We start from the raw sequence: 18829 nt of genomic DNA on the forward strand, positions 1-18829 counted from the left end.
GGCGGCGGCGGCGCGGCCGCTCTAACAGGTGGGATCCCGCTGAGAGGAGGAGGCGGCCGGAGGGGGGCGGAGGAGGCAGGGACGGGCGGGCGGGCGGGCGGAGGGAGGGAGGGGGACGAGCCGGAGCCGCCTGTGATCCTGTGACAGGAGCGGCTGCTGCTGCTGCTGGCGCCGCCGGTGCCTCCCTCCGCCCGGCTCGCCGGGTCGCTGTCCGAGCCCCGGCGCCCCCCCTGCCGCGGCTGCCCCCCTCCCCTCCCGCCCCCCCCTCCCTTTCCCCGCTCCATCCCGGCCGTCGCCCCCGCAGCCCGTCCCGGGCCACGCCGCGCCAGCGCCGGCCGGGCTCGCCGCGCCGCCCCGGCTGTCCCTCCGCCCGCTCCGGGACAGGGCGCGGGGCCGGGCGCCGCCGCCGCCGCTGCTGCCGCCGCCGCCGCCGCCGGCCGGGCGATGCCGAAGCCGCCGCTGCTGCTGCGGGGGAGCCGCCCCGGGGACAGCGAGCTGGGGCGGCAGTTCCGGGACTGGTGCCTGCGCACCTACGGGGACTCGGCCAAAACCAAGACGGTGACCCGGAGCAAGTACCAGCGCATCGCCGAGGTGCTGCAGGGGGGATCCGGCTCCGGCGGCGGCTCCGGCGGGGGGGAGAAAGGCAAGTTCCAGTTCTGGGTCCGGTCCAAGGGCTTCCGCCTGGGAAACGGCACCAGGGAGGCGACGAAGATGGGTCAAGTGGTGGTATATGTGCCGGTGAAAACGGGAACGGTTAGTGCGCTCCGTGCCCCGGGGGCTCTGTGTCTGTCTGTCTGCCTGCCTGTCCGTGTCTGTCTGTCCTCCCCGGGGGTGCGGGCGGGGGGTGGTGGGGGTGGTGTGTGTATTTGCCCGGGGCGGGGGCGGGCACCCCCGGGGCCCCCGTCCCCGCCACCGCCGCGCCGGCCCTGTCCCGTCAGCACCGGGCGGCCCAGCCCCGCCGCGCCGCCGGCCGCCGGGAGCGCGCATGCCCCATGCGGGGCGCGACGCGGGGCCCGGCCGCTCCCGCAGCCCCCGCCGCTCCCGGGGCACCCGCCGCGCCCCTGCCGCCCCGACCCGCCCGGGATGCGGATAGGGAGAGGCGCCCGCCCGGAGCCTCGCACCTACCGCCGCCCGCCCCCCCATCCCCCCGCCCCGGTCCCCATCCCCGTCCCCGTCCCATCCGGTGCGGCCGCCGTCCCCGGGCGCTGCGGGGGGGGGGGGGGGGGGGGGGGCGGGCGGCGGTACTCCGCGCCCGCTGCCGTGCACCTGCCCCCTGGGGGGGGGGGGGGGGCCGCGCCGCGCCGCCGCCCGGTGCGGGCCCCGCCGCCCCCCCGCCCTGTCCGATCACGTTCGCCCGGCATTTCCCATCCGCCCCACGGCCGGGGACAGGTCTGCAGTCAAGGGCAGAGCGGCGGGGAGGGGGCGCCGGCACCCCCCGCCCCCGCCGCCGCCGCGCCCTGCCCGCCCGGCCGCCGCGCCGAGCGGAGCGGAGCGGAGCGAGCCCGGCCCGCTGCGGCGAGCCCGGCCCCGGCGTCCCGCGGCGCTGCCCGCCCCGGCGCGGCCACTGCAGCCGGTGCCCCGGGGGGTGCGGGCAGCGGCAGAGCCCGGATTAGGGCAGCTCCCCCCCCGGCTCCGCGCCCGCCCGCGGGCCGCCGTCCCGGGAAACTCCCCCGCCGGAGCCTCATTGTTCGGCGCCCCGGCGGGCCGGCGGCGCGGGGCGCACCGGCCGCCTCCCTCCCCGCCTGCCTGCTGCCCGCCCGCTGCCCCCCCGCCCCGCCGCCGCCCGGGGCTGCCCCGCCGCCCCATTGTTCCCGTCCCGAGCGCGCCCCGCTCCCCGGCGCGCAGCGAAACGCGCAACTTTCGCGTCCCTGCGCGCAGGGGTGCGCCCGGCGCTCCCCCGGCCCCGCTGCCCGCCGAGGGGAGGATCGGCCCGCCGCCCCGCCGGGGACCGCTCCGGGCCAGCGGGCACAGAAGGGCTCCGGGAGGGATTTTTTTTTTTAATAATTTTTTTTTTCTCCACCCCCCCCCCCCGTCCCTCCCCTCCTCTCCCCGCTGCTGCTGCTGCTGCCGCTGCTCTAAAGGGTGCAGTGTTTTCTGTGCACACACAGACTCTAGCATTGATGTGGCTGGAGGATGCTTCCATTGAGGGCAGCCCATCTGTGGCAAATGCTTCTAAACGCACTATTTACCTCCCATCTGGTCTGCCTTATTATTGGGGGGAGGGGGAAGGGTCATTATTTCTCCCTTTCCCTTCGTGGTGCTCAGAGGCGCCTTTCTTTCTCCCCTTGCAGCCCCCCTCCCCCATGCCATGCCCCAAAAAAATTCTTTGCAATTTTTTTTTTTTTTGGGAGACCTCCTTGCAGCCCTCCGCTCCCTCTCCCCCCCGCCCCCGCCCCAAAGGGCCCCTGCCGAGAGCGGATTAGGAGCGGTACCCCTTTCCGCAGATACAGCACTTCCCCCGGGTCCTCTCCATCTAGCCGGCGACTCTATCCCAGATCTTCCAAATGCTGCAGAGTCATGGTACCCCAGAGAGGCCGAGCCAGACTCCCTCGACCCTGCCGCTAGCTAGACGCCCCCTCCCCTTTGTCCGTGAGGGAGTCCCTAGGGTCAGCAGCTCAACGAGGCCGGCGCAAGCCCGCGTATTCCCAAAGGGCTTCTGCACAGATGAAGTTTCAGCAAGGAGCGTGTGTCTAGGCCCCCGCATCTTCCCTAGCAGAGAGTCCCTGCAGGCACAGATAGGAGATACACCCAGGCTCCCGTAAAGCAACAAACAAAAAGCAGGCATGCCCTCGGGGGACAGCTGAATGTTCCAAGGGGCAATACCGCTTATATCCCAGGGCTGTCGGTGCCAGCCAGGCGGTGGGGCTGGGAGCACTTTGCGGAGCCACTGGCTGTAGGGAAGCCCAGCCATTGCCCTCCCCCCCCCAAAAAAAAATCCTCTGGCCCTGGGTCTGTAGAAGTTGTTACCTCCAGGCCCCTCTGTCCCGGCCCTCCCCGGCCCCACCGGGCCCCTCTCCACCCTGGAATCCCGTGGACCCTTTCAGACAGATGCAGTGGCTGCATTTTGGTTTTGCCTGAAGTGCTCTCCCATTTAGAGATAACTTGACAGGGATTTTCTTCAGCCTCTCATAATTCAGTGCTCTCCTCTTCCTCGGCGGTTTGGGCTGGGTTTGTGGGTGTATTTCATTTCTCCATGCATTCAGTCAAGTAAGTCATGAAGCTGATAGAACCCTTTTTGTCGACAGTAAAGCATGTATTCTGGCTTAACGCCTGTTCAGCTGCTTTTCCCAAATACTTCTGGAGCGGCATTGCTTTCCCCTGGCTGTGCTCCTCGGCAACCTGCCCGCTCGTCCTCCTCGGAGCACGCTTGCTGAAGAAGCACCGTGCTCGGGACTGTCCCACGGCTGGAGCCAGGCAAAGCACGGGGCTGTGGGGGGGCAGGGGGGCGGGGGCGCGGCGCTGCTCTGTCTGCAGGTCGCTACAGGAAATCCGAGGTACCGGGAGCGAAAGCTAGCAGGGAGGTGGTAAAGAGCGTGTAGAGGGCAGCAGTGGGGATAAGATCTTTCCTTCCCCTGACAGGGCTGGGGCCACTCCTACTCTGGGGAAAAAAAATAAACCACCCCCCCCCCCCCAAAATAATAACTCCCTCAGCAGCAACCCGGTCGGGCTGTTCTTTTTGCCTTACGCATCCTGAGCTGGTTTGTGTATTTTCTGCGCATCTGTGGCGAAACATAATTAACGTGTGGTTATTATTTTCTCTCCTGAGTAACTTTCCCTTGCCCTCCTCCAGGCCTCTCATCAGAACAGGCCTAATCAGATTTGGGTGGCTTGAGAGCTGGGACTGTGCACTGAGAAGGGGGCATCTGCCTTAGGTGGTGGTCAGAGCAGATGGTGGTCTTCTCAAAGAATGCACTGGGAATAGGAACAGCAGTGCGGACGGATGTCTGGCACAGAGACTGTTCAGATTGCTTTTTCCCAGATGAATGTCCCAAAGATGCTGGACATTTAACACATACAATTAAAAAAAACCTACACAGATAAACACATGAGGTTTAGCAGTGTAGGACATTGTTGTCTGACAGCCCTATTCACGTACGGGCTGGATGTCGCATCCTTTAGGTCAGGGAGTTGGAAAAAAATGCGTTTAGGCTGTACTGAGGAGGAGGAGGAGGGTATCTTTGTGTGCTACTGCAGCACAGACAATGGATACAGCCCAAAGTGCCCAGATCTGCCCTTCTTTCACATGGCTGATGCGTGTGGAGGTGTAAAACACCTCATTATCTGCAGGCTGGACTGAACCCCAGTACTGGATGCACCACGCTCTCCCTTCTCCCCAGATTTGCTAAGAACTGTGGGAGAATTTGTTCGTGACAAGGTGCTAAGATGCAGTTCATTATAATCTCGTGTCCCTCTTGTCCTAAGCGTTTAGCATCATTTAGACAGTCTTTCTCATACAAATGTAGAGTGAGATGGAGACAGGGCGAAGGGAGAGGAACAGCGCTTTGGTGGCACCCGGCGATGCAGATGGATTTGGCTGTAGCGGCAGTGTGTGCGAGGCGGGGGTCAGCCTCAGACTTTGGTTCAGGCGTTAGCTGCGGGAGCGGTTACGCACACTCTCTAAATCAATGCCGTACTTCACCGTGCGTGGTGGGAGCTTGTCACAGCTCTGGAGCGGTGGCCAGCCTGGCAGGACAGATTCATCCTGGCAGTCCGTGATGCAGGCTGGAGGACTGCGGGATGAGGCAGGGGAAGCCTGGCGTCAGACCGGCCCTTCAGGGACTGCGCGGAGGCTTGGGGACTGGGTAGGCTCCACAGTGCTGCCCACATTTGATTTTGCTTTCTTGCTCCCTCCCTGTCCCCTGCAGAGCCGACCGAGGGTCTGGGGTTCTTGTAGGCATTACTGAAAGGCTGGGGACGTTGGCACGGGTGGGCTGCTGTCGTTGCACGAGTACAGTTCACCTGTGTGTGAAACTGTATCACTGTTGTGCCTGGTGAAGCACACCCGAGGAAAGGTACTATAGCGGGAGGAGCACTATAAAGAGGATTGACAAGACCAAAAAGCAAAATGGATGGAGGCCTTTCACCAACAGCAGGAAAAGCATCACATGGGACACCGGATAAATCTTGCAGTACAGCCTATCCCTAAATACATTTTAGCTCCGGAAACAGTGAGCGTTGTGATGTGGAAGCCACGGTGCCAGGCCTTGGGACAGCACAGCACAGTGGCAGAACGCTTGAGCTGAGAAGCTGGACATGTCGGAAAGATGCTGCTCCAACAGCTAATAGAGGCTACATTTTTCCTGGTACAAGTACCCTTCAATGCCCATATTCAGTGCCCCAAAAAGCTGCGCATCTATAACCTCTAAGAACATTAGTCAACAGAAGGTTTTCAGTATGTGAATAACCACTTAGACTTTGTGTGGACTTCAAGTGATAAAAAAAAATAAATCAAGACCATTCAGAAGAGCCTTAGACAAGGCAAATGGGCCTGAGGGTATTATCTGAGAAATTGTCTATTACTTCTATAGCACGCGCCATACTTAGAGCATACGGAGCCTTCACCTGCTGTGGAATAGCCTACCCATGCGCAGGCGGGGCAGCGCTGCCTTTTCCAAGGAGCTGAACCCATGGCAGGTTTACATTTAAACGTGTGCCTAGGAGACCGGCACGGCGCTGGCCTGGCTGTGTGGTCCCATCCAGCCTGGTCTAGAAGAATCTCCTGCATCAGCATCCCTTCCAGATTCAGCTCTGAGTTTGCACATCTGTCAGTTTTGCCTTCTGAAGCTGCTCATGGTGAGAGTCACAGCAGTGACACCCAGTCCTTTGGGCCTGAGAGCTGGCCTAAGCTCACCAGGCAGCAGCAAAAGCTTCCAATACCTTTGCAAGGTGAATTTAAAGAGCTCTGATGATCTGCAGTTACACAGACCGGCAGAATGAAGTTCCTCGCCAAGCTGGGAGCAGGAGATCTGGCAGCAGAACCAGTTTCCAGCTTCTGCCCACTCCCACCCCTCTGGGACAGCCTGCTGAAGCCTCTTCTAGGGATAAGGGGGGAAACCAGCATCTAATTCAGTCCTTGCTTGTTCTCTGCCAAGACTGTAAGCCTGGTTATAAGGCAGCCCCACCATGGTCATTATTATTGCGATACGGCACACATGGTACAACTCCAGCAGGAGATGCCACCATCCCCGGGCAGCTTCAGCATCGGGGACTGGCTTTGGTCACCGGTGCTCATGAGACCTGGAGTCACATCAGCACAGGTCCCGCATCGCACCGCTCTTCCTGGTCCCAGTCCCCTGAATCAGTCTGGCTGAACAGCTTCTGAAAGAATGATCTCTCTACCATCAGCACTGTATATGCTATGTGATTCCAGAAACATTGACAGCATTGCTGGTCCGAGAGGAACAGCATTTTTTTGGATAACTTTCATCTGAAAGTTATCTCCCTCACCCCGCAACTGCTTTCAGTTTTGCGGTTCTGGGCGGGTATTGCTCTAGAGAAGGTAAAAAAGCAAACAAAGCACAGCTCTGCGAGGCCTGGTTAAATGAAGCTGAAATGGGAAGAACTGCGGGTCCAATCAGGTGCCATGGTTCCAGCTCCTCAGGTCATGTCCCATGTTGGCAAAGGAAGAGGGGTCTAAGTGCCAGGGCCCTGGGTTAGCGAGGAGCAAGGGGGACTGTCAGAGCAGCATGTGGGCTGTTCGCACCTCCTTGCTGTGACTCAGAGGGGCTTGCTCTGACCACGAGCAGGCAGGGGAATTCGGTCGCTGACTAAAGACAGCAGCAGAGCCCCGGAGAAGTGGCCACGCTCCTTTCAGTGAGAAATTTCTCAAGAATCTCTTTGTCCAAACTGTTCTCAGCAATAATCTGCTAAAATTATTTCTTCAGTTTTGTTTTTGCTGTTGACATTAGGCCTGATATGAATATATGAATAGTCTGTGTACTTACATTGTGGACAAACAAATGGCAGGGAAACCACAGAGGCATAGAGGAGCATCAATATGTGGATGCTCTGGCTTCACAAAGCCTTGTCTGCATTGCTGTGACAGAGGGATGCATATTCATACCTCTTTCTTTAGTGCAAATTAGTAATTACCTTCCCCTGATCTCATATTAGCTGTGCCCACCTCTAAAGAATTGCATCAAGATGGGCCAAAGCCACTACTGAGTTTCTGTGTCTGGTTTAATTAGCTGATTGTAGCAAGGGCAGGTACCTGTTGGCCAAAATCGTCCTCTTTGTTGGAATGCTGCTGATTTCCACTTTTATGGCTGGTGCCAAAGAGTAGCAATTTATTTGAGGAGTAATAGCTGCAGACTGTACGTGCATGTACATGGGAGCAGACGGTAAGAGCAGAGGGTTGGTGTAACGGTTCCTTTGCTGCGTGTCTGAGGGTGAGGCAGTGGTCACAGAAAGTTGATCAGAGGCTGGTTGTGTCTTCCCAGCGCGGTACAGGGTCTTTCGCAGGATGGCAGTCGGGAAACCAAGGCACTGTGTGAACAGTTTCTCTCTGTCCTTGCTCTTCTTTGGCTCGGCACACCACAAGGATACGTTTCCTTTCCAGCACACAGGCAGAGACGATGCTAGCAGCTCAGAGGGACCTGTTCCTGGCTGAGAGGGAGGGGGTGTGTGCTGGGGAAGATGGGGGTAACAGTCTCTGTGGCTCAGAGTTTGGGTTTTCCAGTTGCCAGGTACAGTGATGGGTCTCTGTTACGGGAGTCTCTAGACTAAAAATGGATTCAGATGCATCAGTCCCTCCTGCCCACTGCCTCCCTCCCCCCCCCAAAAAAGAAAAAGACAGGAAAAAAAAAGGAGAATAACATTTGGGAGTCTTCTCTTGGCTTGCATTTGAAGGAGGGATCTCAAAACAAACCTTGTGTCATCCACTCATCCACGCTGTTGAGACATCCGTAACCTTCTATGTTTTGGTGCTAAGTACCACCTGCGCTGGTGCCCAGGTACCAACTGGGTGTTCCACGTTGCAGTCTCACAGCACTGGGGCAAGCAGCCAGCCCAGGGAAGCTGGTCCCTTGGAGACGCTTTCGAGATGCTTTTGGGTTTGTCATTTCCCATCATCAGTTTGGGTGCCAGTCATGCAGCTCCCTGAGCCAGGACCAGGCATCTCTGCCAGGCTGGAAGGAGGCCTGCCTGCTCCTGCTCACCTGCGTTGGGCGTTTTGATCCAGCAGAAAGCCCTTGAGCTGGTGACAAAGGTCTGGATGTGGGCTGGAAAGTACAGTCCTGTCTCTTAGCAACTGGTTCCTACCTCTGAGCTCTCGGAGCCGTGTGTGGGACAGAGAGCATCAGTCACGCTCCTGCTGCTGCAGCAGCAACGCCGAGGAGGGGATGGGGGATCAGGCCGGCTCCAGCCACCGCCAAGACGCTTAAAGAAGCTCAGGCATTTCTAACACAAGCAGTCATCTGTGAGTCCTAATCAAAGCTTCGGTTTAATTGCTTTCCTCGTGCCCTTCTCTGCACAGCGAACGGAGTGCGGATTGGCTGTGGCGGGGCTGCCGGCCAGCTCCCGCGGGGGCTGCTCCGCACGGCCCCAGCGCTTTTGGTCACAGGGATGGGGACCGGGGAGGGAGGAGGGAGAGGGAGGACACAGCCCATGTATTTCTAGAAAAATTAGATGTCATAGGGTCCTTCCCTGAACTTCTCTACACTGCACTTGGGAATCCCCCGTCCCTCTTACGGACATTTGCATTGCTATTTTCTCTCTCAGTGCTCAGTTCTGCTGTTTCACCCTCGTGTTTCCTCCTCCTAACCAAAAACAACTCCTCTCTGGTGAGCCTTTCTCAGAGGCTCCCTTGCCAAGCACTGCTTCATAAACATTTTCACGAATCCTCTGCTTTGTCCTCCTAATTAACCATCCAATTGGCCCCCAATGGAGCCTTCACCTCTCCTGTGAAGATCCTGCTTGCACAGATTATAACCTGTCAGCTGCCAATTTATTCCTCAGGCAGAGGGCAGGTTATATTAATTGTCTGGCTTCCCGGCCCGGTTTGGTTTGCCCTCCCTCTCTTCTGCTCCTAGTAGCACCCCTGTTTGGAGACACAGACTCACAGAAAGCCAGGGGGACCCAGATGCGAGGCCACTCCATGTGACCCATGTGTCCAACCTGCAGTGACGTGGCAGTTAGACCAGATGTGATGGGATGTTGCTGGCCTGTGTCAGACATGGGAGAGGGGTCTCTGTGGATGGATTACCGTGACAGAGCGTTACAGAACGTGCTTGACTTCCGCTCCCCCCTCACATGTAGTCTCAGTCAAGAGCTCAAAAAAATCCACTTTGTCATCCCAGGTTAATGGTGAGTCCTTCCTGGGCCTTATTTACAAGTCATAGCTTGGCTTTTGGAAGAGTTGGGGTCAGCCTAGTGTGGTTATGATGGAAATGAGCTAGAATGCAGAGAGGGTTTACCTGAACACAGGGAGAGACCGGACAGATTTCCATCAGCATCTCCCCCCTGTGCTTCCCCACCCCAACTCCCTGCACAGGACCCTGCCTTGCAGAGCCACCTGTGCAGCCCAGAATAAATGCAAGCGCCTGCTCTCACCGAGGGTAGCTGCTGCTGTCTGTCTTGCTGGGTTCCTGTGTTGGAAAGGGGGTGATGGAGCCCAACATGATCGTTGTGGTTTGGCACTGTCTGCATTTAAGGCGCAGTATTCTTGAATCCTGAGTGCATGGCAGGGAGCAGCAGCAAGCGATGTGGTGGTGCTGGGGCGTAAAGCGGGAAATCGGTATTTCCAGGCTCCGGCATCCGGGATGGGCTGTGCTGGAGCCACTGTGGTGTGGCATGGCTGAGTCCTGCAGTGCCCTTACCTGGCGAGGAGGCTGGGTTTTGGGAGGGGAGGGTGTGCAGGCGTGTAGTCGTCATCCCCGCCCCCCCCCCCCCCCCCCAAAGGGCTGCTGAGCTGTCAGCATTTTCCTAGAGGCACATCTTGCTGTTCCTGTGGGAGTCTCCGACTGTGGCCCACATACTCTGAACTGCCAGGGAACAGGGAGCTGACACCAGGATGCCATGCATCCAGGGCTCAGCCTCTCAGCCCAGCCTGACCTTGGTTTACTGTAGCATCATTTTTAACTTATTTTACATAATTTTGCTTGCCACTGATGAGCTGAACTGCCACTGCTGCTCTGTACCTCCTCCTACTTAGTTTCATTTTGACACCACCGTGTCCTCGCTGTAGGTATGATGATGTCGCCCGGCTGCCCTAACACTGCTGGGTCTGTTCCCAGGAAGACAGGGGTCACCTTGCTGTGACAGGTAACCTCTTCACTTGTTACAGTGGCTTGTCCCCCTCCAACTTGAAAGATTTTGCTTTGGCAGTGATTTTTGTTAGATTACTGGCCCAGAGATTGCTCACAGTGATAAGTTACTTCAAGAAGAGCCAGCTCTGAATACGTTCTGAGTTTATGTTACAGCTATATATTTTCAATATTGTTTAGACTTCTAGTTTTAGATTCATTTCAGGATGCTGTAGAATATGAACACTCTTCTAATTATAAATGCAGTTTACCATTTCACCCCCTTTTTTCCACCCTGGTAGCATGCCCCCCCCCAATCACCTAAACCACAATCCAAACGACTTTAAGATACTGCTGCCCATCTTTGCAGATTTATTAAGTAAAAACCCACTCAAACTCACATTTTAACTCTGCCCATTTCAAAATAAGATGAAACACTGCAACGTTATAATAATGCCCAAATAATAATGTCCGTGACCCCTTCCCTCATAGAGAGCCATGGCACAACGCTTCTCCCATGCAGGTCATGGCATGCTGCAGAGCCCAGCAGTGTGGTGGTCCCCAGCTGACGGGTGGGAAGAGCACGGCTCCAGGGGAGCAGGTTCCCCAGCAGGTCATTTGGGTGCTCTGCTCACGAGGTCACACCAGCTTTTCTTGCCACAGCCAAGAGAAACGGTGCTCCAACGGCAGCTTGTGCTGCTCCACAGCACCCAGTATTCTGTTACCTTTGAAACAGCCTGCTCGCCTGCCTGGTAACCCTGCCTGTGCTCCCCGCTCGCTCCTGGCTGGCTGCGGGGTCATGGTTTTTGGGGAGTGCTGCACTTACCTCTGTGTGCCAGATCCAGCTGCTCCGCCGGCTGCCCCTGCCGGCACGCAGGGCAGTGCTCACCGGGAGGCAGCTCTGCTCTCCTGCGCGGTGCAAAATGTCCTCTGCATCCCGGGCAGAGCAGGCATCTGAGCAAGCTGCTGAGAAGGCATCTGAGCAAGCCTCTGCCTGCCAGGCTTCTCCTCCTTCCTCCAGGCAGGCCTGGGATGGAGGGCAGCCCCATTCCCCAGGGCAGCAGCCACCCACCAGACCCCGTGCCCACCCACCTCCCCTTGGCACAGGCCGGCAAGGCGCCCCGCAGCAAAGCCCGCAGCCCACCTGGGCCCTCGCCGCAGCTGGAGGCAGGGCTGCCATTTCCAGGCTCGCCCCTCCCAGGCCGCCGTGTTTTCATTCCCAAGCCTGGGAGCCGGGAGAGGAATAAGCCGAGGTCAGAGCAAAGGCCTGGACCCACCTCGGCAGCTGAGGCTGCTGAAAAGAGCAGCTCGCTTGTAAGAGGCGCCTGTCCCCCACCGAAAGACACACACCTCAGCTTTGTTTGCTGTCTAAAAATAATGCGCCCGGCTCCCCCTCACAAGGAGGTATTTACTTTGGGGTAAAAAAAAAAAAAGAAAAAAAAAAAAAGTATTGTGTACAGTTCTGCATAGAGAAACAATGTGAATGCACCCAGCGCAGGCTGGTGGCTGGGGCCTCGGGCACACCAGTCTGCCGGCTCCTGGCCTGAGTCAACGTGTAGCTTTGGGAAAGTGACTTATTCTTTGTGCCTTGGTTTTCCCTGGAGAAATGAACTCTCCTGGGCTGGAGTGATGCTTAGCTGATCCACAGAGCCGGGCCTGTTTTTACTGCAGTAAGTAGGGCTGTAGCTGTAAGTGCAGGATGGAGTTTCATGTTTGCTTGGTGGTTCATGCAAAATGACATATAAATGCTTAGCACAGAGAAACATCATCAACATTTTAGCAACCACTTTCCCCCCATTTTTCAACCAGAAACGATCAGAAAAATTTCCCAGCAAAATATTTCCAGGAGAAAAAAAGCACAAAATCTGTGAGAGCATTTCCTCGGTTCTTCTCATGGGTTCTTTATATTAGGAGCAATACAGCTAATACTGTTCTCAGCCTAGCATTTCCCCAGTGCCTATTTCCAAGGCACGCACGGTGCCCGTGGCATGAGGGACAAGAGGAAGAGGGAAGTTCGAGGAATCTAGCTCTTCTTTCTCCTCACAGCATTAGCAGAGGGAGCCTGCTGTGGTTTAACATATCCCCCGCAAAAGCTGCTTTCATCCTACACCTAAATACCATGAGGAGTGAACTTCCTAAAGCCCTGGAGAAGTCTAAATATAGAAGCCAATCAAGGGCTGACTTCCCAGAGATGAGAAGTACCAAGAACAGTTTCTTGATCAAAAGTTGTAAGAGTCCATATTGAAATAAAAAGTCTTTCAGTACTGAAGCCTGTGCAGGAGTAACTGCAGAGGTGGGCTGTACTGCTGGGGGTGCCTGTGGCACCGGGCACAGGAGGTGGCAGGGGTGGTGGTGGGCTGCCTGGGGAGACAGACTCAAGGTATCATCTCTGGAGCGCCCGACGGGGATGACTCTGATGGCATGGCAGGATTTCATCCCTCACTCTATGTCGCAGTTTCTGTCCTCTGCAGGTGCCAACTGCTTTTTCCTGTGCATGTCCACTCCCCCTTACAGCTGGTAATTTTTTTCAGAAAAACAAAAACGCAACTTGTAGGAAATTAGAAAGGCGCCTTGAAGAGAAAAGAGCAGTGGAGTGCTCAGATAAAACATAAACCCAAGTGTGCTTATTTGTAAAAAGGTATGTGATGGCACCTTTGTGCATGCAGCAGAGGGAACCACCCAGGAAGGGTGAGGGATGGCTGATTGCCACGGGGAGAGCGCTGCTGGCCCTGGGCTGAGGAACCCACAGTTGCGCCATGGGGCGGCTTACGCCAGCGTGGGATCGGGGAACCCTGATCCTGGCCTGGCCAGGGGACAGCGGCTGTGCCCCGCTGCCAGACGCAGGCAGAGCGAACCGTGCTGCCTCTCCTGCATGCAAGGGAGGTGACCTTGGGGGGCAGCTCGATAACAGCTGGCCCCAAACCTCCCGTTCAGGTGTCCCAGGGATGACAGTGACAACAGCTCTTCCAGACAGCAGCAGGAAATTAAGAGTTTAACCGAAAGACTCTGTCTGGGGTGGGGTGGGGCGGGGGCGGGGGGGAGATGCTGTGGTTGAGAGATACGGAGACAAATGCTTTCATGTGGGAAGTGCGAGAAGAGGCGAGGGCAGAGGGTCTGCTCCCCAGGCAGAGAACAGAGTGCAGCCATTATCAGGCAGGGCTTTGCCGGCAGGAAGCGTCTTTTGACTCACAGGAAGCTGAATTTGGCTGGTATCAGCCCGTCATGCGAAGGCCGGGGCAGCGCTTTATCTGCCATTGAACGCAGCAGATGGGGAAGCAGTCGGCGTTCCCTCCCATCCCACTCCTGCTCCAGCAACCCCTGCCCGATGGCCCTCCAGGGTACCCCCTCTCAAAAGGGATGCTTCCCTGCGGAGCCCCGCAGCGGGGCAGCTTGCTGGGCCCTGGAGCTGCGGCCTGGCTGGAGCAGGCAGAGGTTGCCTCTGCCAGCCGGTGCAAGGGCAGAGCCAGGACCCTCCAAGCTGCTGAACCCAGCAGCGCCCACCCTGCTCGGTCTGAATTGGAGCTGGGAGCATGCAGGCTTCAGGGAGCTGGCTCCCTGGCTTGCAGCTCGGATGAAATCATCCCAGATTCTCCCAAATCAGAGTCCGAGGTGGGGAAGGTTTGCAGGGACAGGGTGCTTGCTGCGCCAAGCCCGCTGCTCGTCCCTTGGCCTCCCAGTGGAGCTGGCCCGGGCAGGGAGTCTGGTTTCGTGCGGGGCTGTGGCCGCTCGCAGGGGCCCGGCGTGGAGGTCAGCGCGGGGCAGCGCCCAGGGTATCGGATGGCAGCTGCAGGCCTTGGACCTGCTGCCCCGCCGAAAACCCAGGCTGCTGTCAGCGCTGCAGCGTCGCTGGGAATGGCTCCGGCTCTGGCGGTTTCACACAGGCCAGGCAGCTGAGGAACGGCTGCAGAGGCCTGCGGAGCCCCAGCAGGCGCTGGGAGTGGAGAGGGCCAGCCAGGGAAGCCTGTGGACGCCACCGCTGGGCTCCAAGGCAGGGCAGGTCCATGGGGGAGCCACGGCAGGGCTGCCGGGGGGGGGCTTGGCCGGTGGCTGGGGCCTGGGGGCGGCCGGAGCCTGCCCCGGCCCCGGGGCTGACCCGCACAGGGTCCGGGAGGTGCGGGAGGCGGCCTGGCCTGGGGGGCCTGCCCGCGGCCGGTCCGTGCCGGGCGTGGGGGCACCCTGGGCGGGCGTGAGGAGGAGCCGGCGGCGGGCCCGGCCCGGCCCGGCCCGGGGGAGCGGATTACTGCCGGCAGCGCGCCGGTTGCCATGGCTACCCCGCTACCTGCCGGCGGGCCTCAGCCCGGGCCGGGCGGGGGTGCCTCCCCGCCTCCCTCCCCGCTGCCGCGGCAGATGTCACCGCCGCGCAGCCGGCCGGCTCCCGGCCCCGCCGCCGCACCGGGCGCTGCGGGCCGCCCTCCCCTCCCGCCCCCCTCCAGCCCGCTCCCGCCCGGCCGGTGGGCGGCCGCGCTGAGGGGAAGGGCGGAGGGCCCGGGCCGGGCAGCGGCGGAGCTGCCGCGGCGGGCGGGGGGACCACGCGGCGGGCCGGGCGGTGCGGGCAGGCCCCGGGGGCCGGGGCCGGGCTGCCCGCGGCGGCAGGCGGTTGCCGAGAACAAAGCTGCTGGGGCAGGGGCTCGGCGGGCGGGCGCTGCCAGCGCCATGGCCGGTCCCCACGCGTGAGGGAGCGCGGCCCGGCCCCGCGCCGCAGCCCAGCCCGACATGGCTGTCGCCCGCCCGTGCTCTTGGCTGGCCGCGGCGGGCGCCGCACCCCCCGATGCAGGGCGTGAGGCGAGCCCGGCCCGAGGCAGCCACGCTCCCAGCCGCGGATGGCGCCCGCCGGGCCGAGCGCAGGAGGCGGCTGTGCCGGGGAGCCGGGGCCGGGGCGGCCGGGGAGCGGCGGCATGGGGCCGGGGGCACTGGGCAGCTGCCGGGGGCCGTGGCACAGCGGCCGTGCGGGGGCTGGCGCGGAGGGCAGGAGGACAGGGGGTGCAGCGGCTTGCGGGGTGTGAGGAGGGGGCATGCGGAGAGACGTGGGGCTGGAGGAGATGGGGAAGACAAAGAACACTGGGCGAGAAAAGGACCTGATGGATAAGCTGAAGGACAGCGAGCGCTGGGGAGGAGGCAGGAGCAGGGGGGCAAGACCCGCAGGATGGGGAACGCAGGGATGGAAAAGCAGGAGAGACCCAGAAGGGAGAGAGACAAATTAATGCTGGGCAAATGTAGGGAAAGAGGGGATGCCTGGAAGGTGGCAAAGGGACTTCCTCTCCTCAGGACATGAAATGCCGCCTGCTTCCAAGTGCCTGTGTCAAGGCTGAGCTTTGCTCCTGAAATCTTTATTTTGGGAGCAAGCGACTTCCAATAAAGCCCCAACACCAGGAGGGGGTAAAAGCATCCCTTATTCCTACCCTTCTTCCCAACTGAATTTTTATTGCTTTTTAAATCTAAGGGGTTTTAAAGCATTCTGAGATATTACGGGCTCTGACTCGTGCCTTAAATACTTGTGAGCAATACTGGGTGTGGAAGGAGGAGCCAGAGGGGCGTGGGCCCCTGTGAAAGGTAGTCTATAGCACGTATGTCCTCTTTAAGTCCTAGGTCAATGTTTTGTTATATTGCCAGATATAAACCTCTGTAATCCTAGAAGCACTTACTTGATACAGCTTCTTACATCCAGTGGCTTTGATACCGCTTGCATCTCACCTGCTTCCCAGAGCTAAATAATCATCATGGGGAGAGAAGTCACAAGGCTGAAGAGGGGATGGAGAGATGTGAGGAGTCAGGGGAGGGTCGCTGCAGGGAATGGGATGTCAGGGAGGCAGCTCCAGCATTCGGCATCCAGCTGGGGTGGAGAGGAAGGCAGTGCTAGATGCAGAGAGGCTGTAGCCATGCCCAGACCCTGAGGTTACCTTAACTGCATTCATGCTGAAACCCAGGTGGAAATAGGGAACCACTGGCCATGCAGGGAGGAGGGTATTGGTCGGTTGGGATGGCCCCGGAATTGGTGATTTGTGTATGGGGTCAGTTACGACCTTTATTTTGAGGGCTCTGCTTGTTGCATCTGACTGTGCTTTTCTCCTGATGCATTTTCCTTTGTCCTTTTTCTGTAATTATCCTCATTTCAACCCTGCTCTGAGGATTATTGGTCAGTAGGAAGCCTCCTAATGCCCGTTTCTCCTTGGCAGGGGAATACCCATGCCCTCGATTAAAGTGAAACTCCCCGAATGGTGACAGAAGAAATTAGATCTATATTCCTCAAAGACACTCCCTCGGGCGAAGTTTCCCGACCCCCACCACAGCAGCCCTGCCACCCTGCCCCTTGTGTTCGTTCTCAATATTCTCTTTGTTACAGCCACCTTCATATAAGGCTCAGGGCTCCCCAGGGAAAGCAGAGGTGGTTTGTGTTGGAAAATCCTTGTGCCCATGTCCCGGGTGAGCACACCAACCCGTCCCACTGCAGTCCGTGCCCTGTACCGTTCTGAAATCAGGGTGAGGAGCCAACTTTAATAGGCAGCACTTTACATTAAGAGACTGCTTCCCCAAGATGTTGGGTAGTCTTTAGCAGAAGGCGGTCCCTCTAAATGATTGATTTTTGGGAGTCCCTTGACTGGTGGCTTAAAACCAGCATTTATTCAATCTATAGACCGTATAAGATACACAGAGCCCAACTGCCAATAACAACAGAAAATAAAGGGTAGGAGACTGGGTGTTCCCTTTGCATGCAGACCTCTGCCAGCCTCTGCCTGCACTCACAGATGCATGAATGCATGTGAAAAAGATAGTTTGTAGGTCGTTTAGATGTGCAGGTTGCTGCTCTCCAGCCTGGTGTGTACCAGCTGGACGCATCCTTGCATATCTTTTTGGAAAGCAGGCCTCACAGGGACATAGTCTGCATGTATATAAGTATGCATACATATATATAATAGATGTATTTTTGTATACATACAGCTCTCTGTGCAACAATGGCATTTTTTCAAGGAGGAAACTAAGTGACCTCCTAAAGCCTGGCCCTTTTTCAGTAGCCCCTGCCATTGCAGTAGCCACCTACTACCTCCCATTAACACTCCCCGCTCTGGTGCTTTGTGCCGGAGCGCCGTTAGCAGCTGCCGGGTACCAAAGCCTGCCTCCCCTTCCCACAGCACACCCTGCCAGTGTGAGCTGACACCGTTGGTGCCAGTCAGCTCGGAGGAGCACTGCTCCCCACACTTCCCACTCCCATCAGTCTGTCACCACTGCCGTGTGGCAGAATTACTGCCTCCTGCTCTCCAGCACATCCTAACACACAAAGAGCTGTGCTGCTGCTGCCAGTGCTCAGCTGCTCTGCGTATGCGAGAGAGGGAGGGTGCCTTGGAAAGGTCAGTGCAGGAAAGGAGGGCGATTCTGTCTCCTTCCTTTAGGGGCTGTATCCTGGCATCACAGTGAAACCTTGTCCTCCTGGCTGATCCGTGTCCGCGGGGACTGAAGCCAGCGAGGCTGGCCCATGTCGCAGGGCTTCCCAGGATGGTTTAGTACCATGCACAGGTCCAAAGAGCTTTCCCTGCCTGTTCCCTGCCTTGCAGAATCATCCCAAATTATGAAAATTGAATTTCTTGATCGGTGGTGACTCCACTCTGGGCTCTTCCCTTGTTTTTGTTCTTGGCCCAATTTCACTGGCAGCTTTAGCAGCACAACAGCAGCAGCCGCCACTGCCCTGGCTACAGCAGGATCCTCCCTGGAGCACTGTTTAATTTATCCCCCGCATCCCCCGTGCCCAACGCAGCCCCAGGCTGGAGCACTGTGACTCTGCCCCCTCCAACCGCATTAGCCCCGGGCCGATCTTGTCACCCTTGTCACCCATTGCTGACACTAACTCAACTTGCCTGCACTGTTGTAGGGGGCAGATGGACTGTCGGAGCCCGAGGGCATCTCTCTGAAACGTGTGGCTGTGGTGGAAGATTTCTTTGACATCATATACTCGATGCATGTGGAGAGCTCATCGGAGCCGGGCAAAGCACCCAAACATGCCGGGCAGAAGAAAACCTACCGAGCGGTGAGACTCCCCCTCTGCATGCCCGGAGCAGCGAGGGGATGGGAGCGAAGGGGCAGAGGGGCTGTGGGAACGAGCATCCCACGGGGATGGGGACGAGAGGGGAGGCAGAAGCAGAGCTGCTGGTGGGAGGCAGAGGCGAAGGGGAGTCCTGTTTGCCTGTGCGGGGAGGCGTGAGAAAGGAGTCGTTTAAAGGCAGAGCAGCTGTGCTTGGGAGATGGGAAAGCGGGCTGCAGTGGCAGCACAGCGGTACGGCTGCTTGGAAAGACCAAGTGAATCATACAAAGACAACTGTACGTATCTGAGGGGGAAAAAAAAAGAACAAGGGAAATGCTTAGTATTACTGATGGGCGAGGGGATGTTTGCCCAGTCCCCTGCACACTCTGCTCTGTGCCATCTGCCTCCCTGTCTCCCTTGGCCAGAGAGAAATGACTCGTGTGGGCCTTGTAGGGCAGGAGCAGCCAGAAAGGGGGATGGGGCACGGCTGAAGCCCACCCCTCTTCCCCAGCTGGGTAGATGCTCTCACCAGCCCATCCTGGGTTCCCTCCCTTACAAAATGGAGGCAGGCACTGAG

At 58.4% G+C, this 18829-nt stretch overlaps 1 protein-coding gene across 2 annotated transcripts in view; it reads left to right on the forward strand.

The window, feature by feature from the left end:
• The first annotated feature begins 281 nt into the window (after window positions 1–281).
• Window positions 282–18829, forward strand: part of NOL4L (nucleolar protein 4 like) — a 61165-nt gene continuing 42617 nt past the window's right edge. The window contains exons 1-2 of one of the 2 annotated variants that reach the window (XM_055814278.1): window positions 282–753; window positions 18103–18258. In XM_055814278.1, coding sequence (XP_055670253.1) covers window positions 445–753; window positions 18103–18258 — 465 coding nt within the window. In that variant the 5' untranslated portion in view covers window positions 282–444. Of the gene's footprint in view, window positions 754–15426; window positions 15792–18102; window positions 18259–18829 lie in introns of those variants that run through there. The other variant, XM_055814279.1, reaches the window with a different exon arrangement.

This window comes from Falco peregrinus, chromosome 9, assembly GCF_023634155.1.
Source record: "Falco peregrinus isolate bFalPer1 chromosome 9, bFalPer1.pri, whole genome shotgun sequence".
Classification (NCBI taxonomy): Eukaryota; Metazoa; Chordata; class Aves; order Falconiformes; family Falconidae; genus Falco; species Falco peregrinus.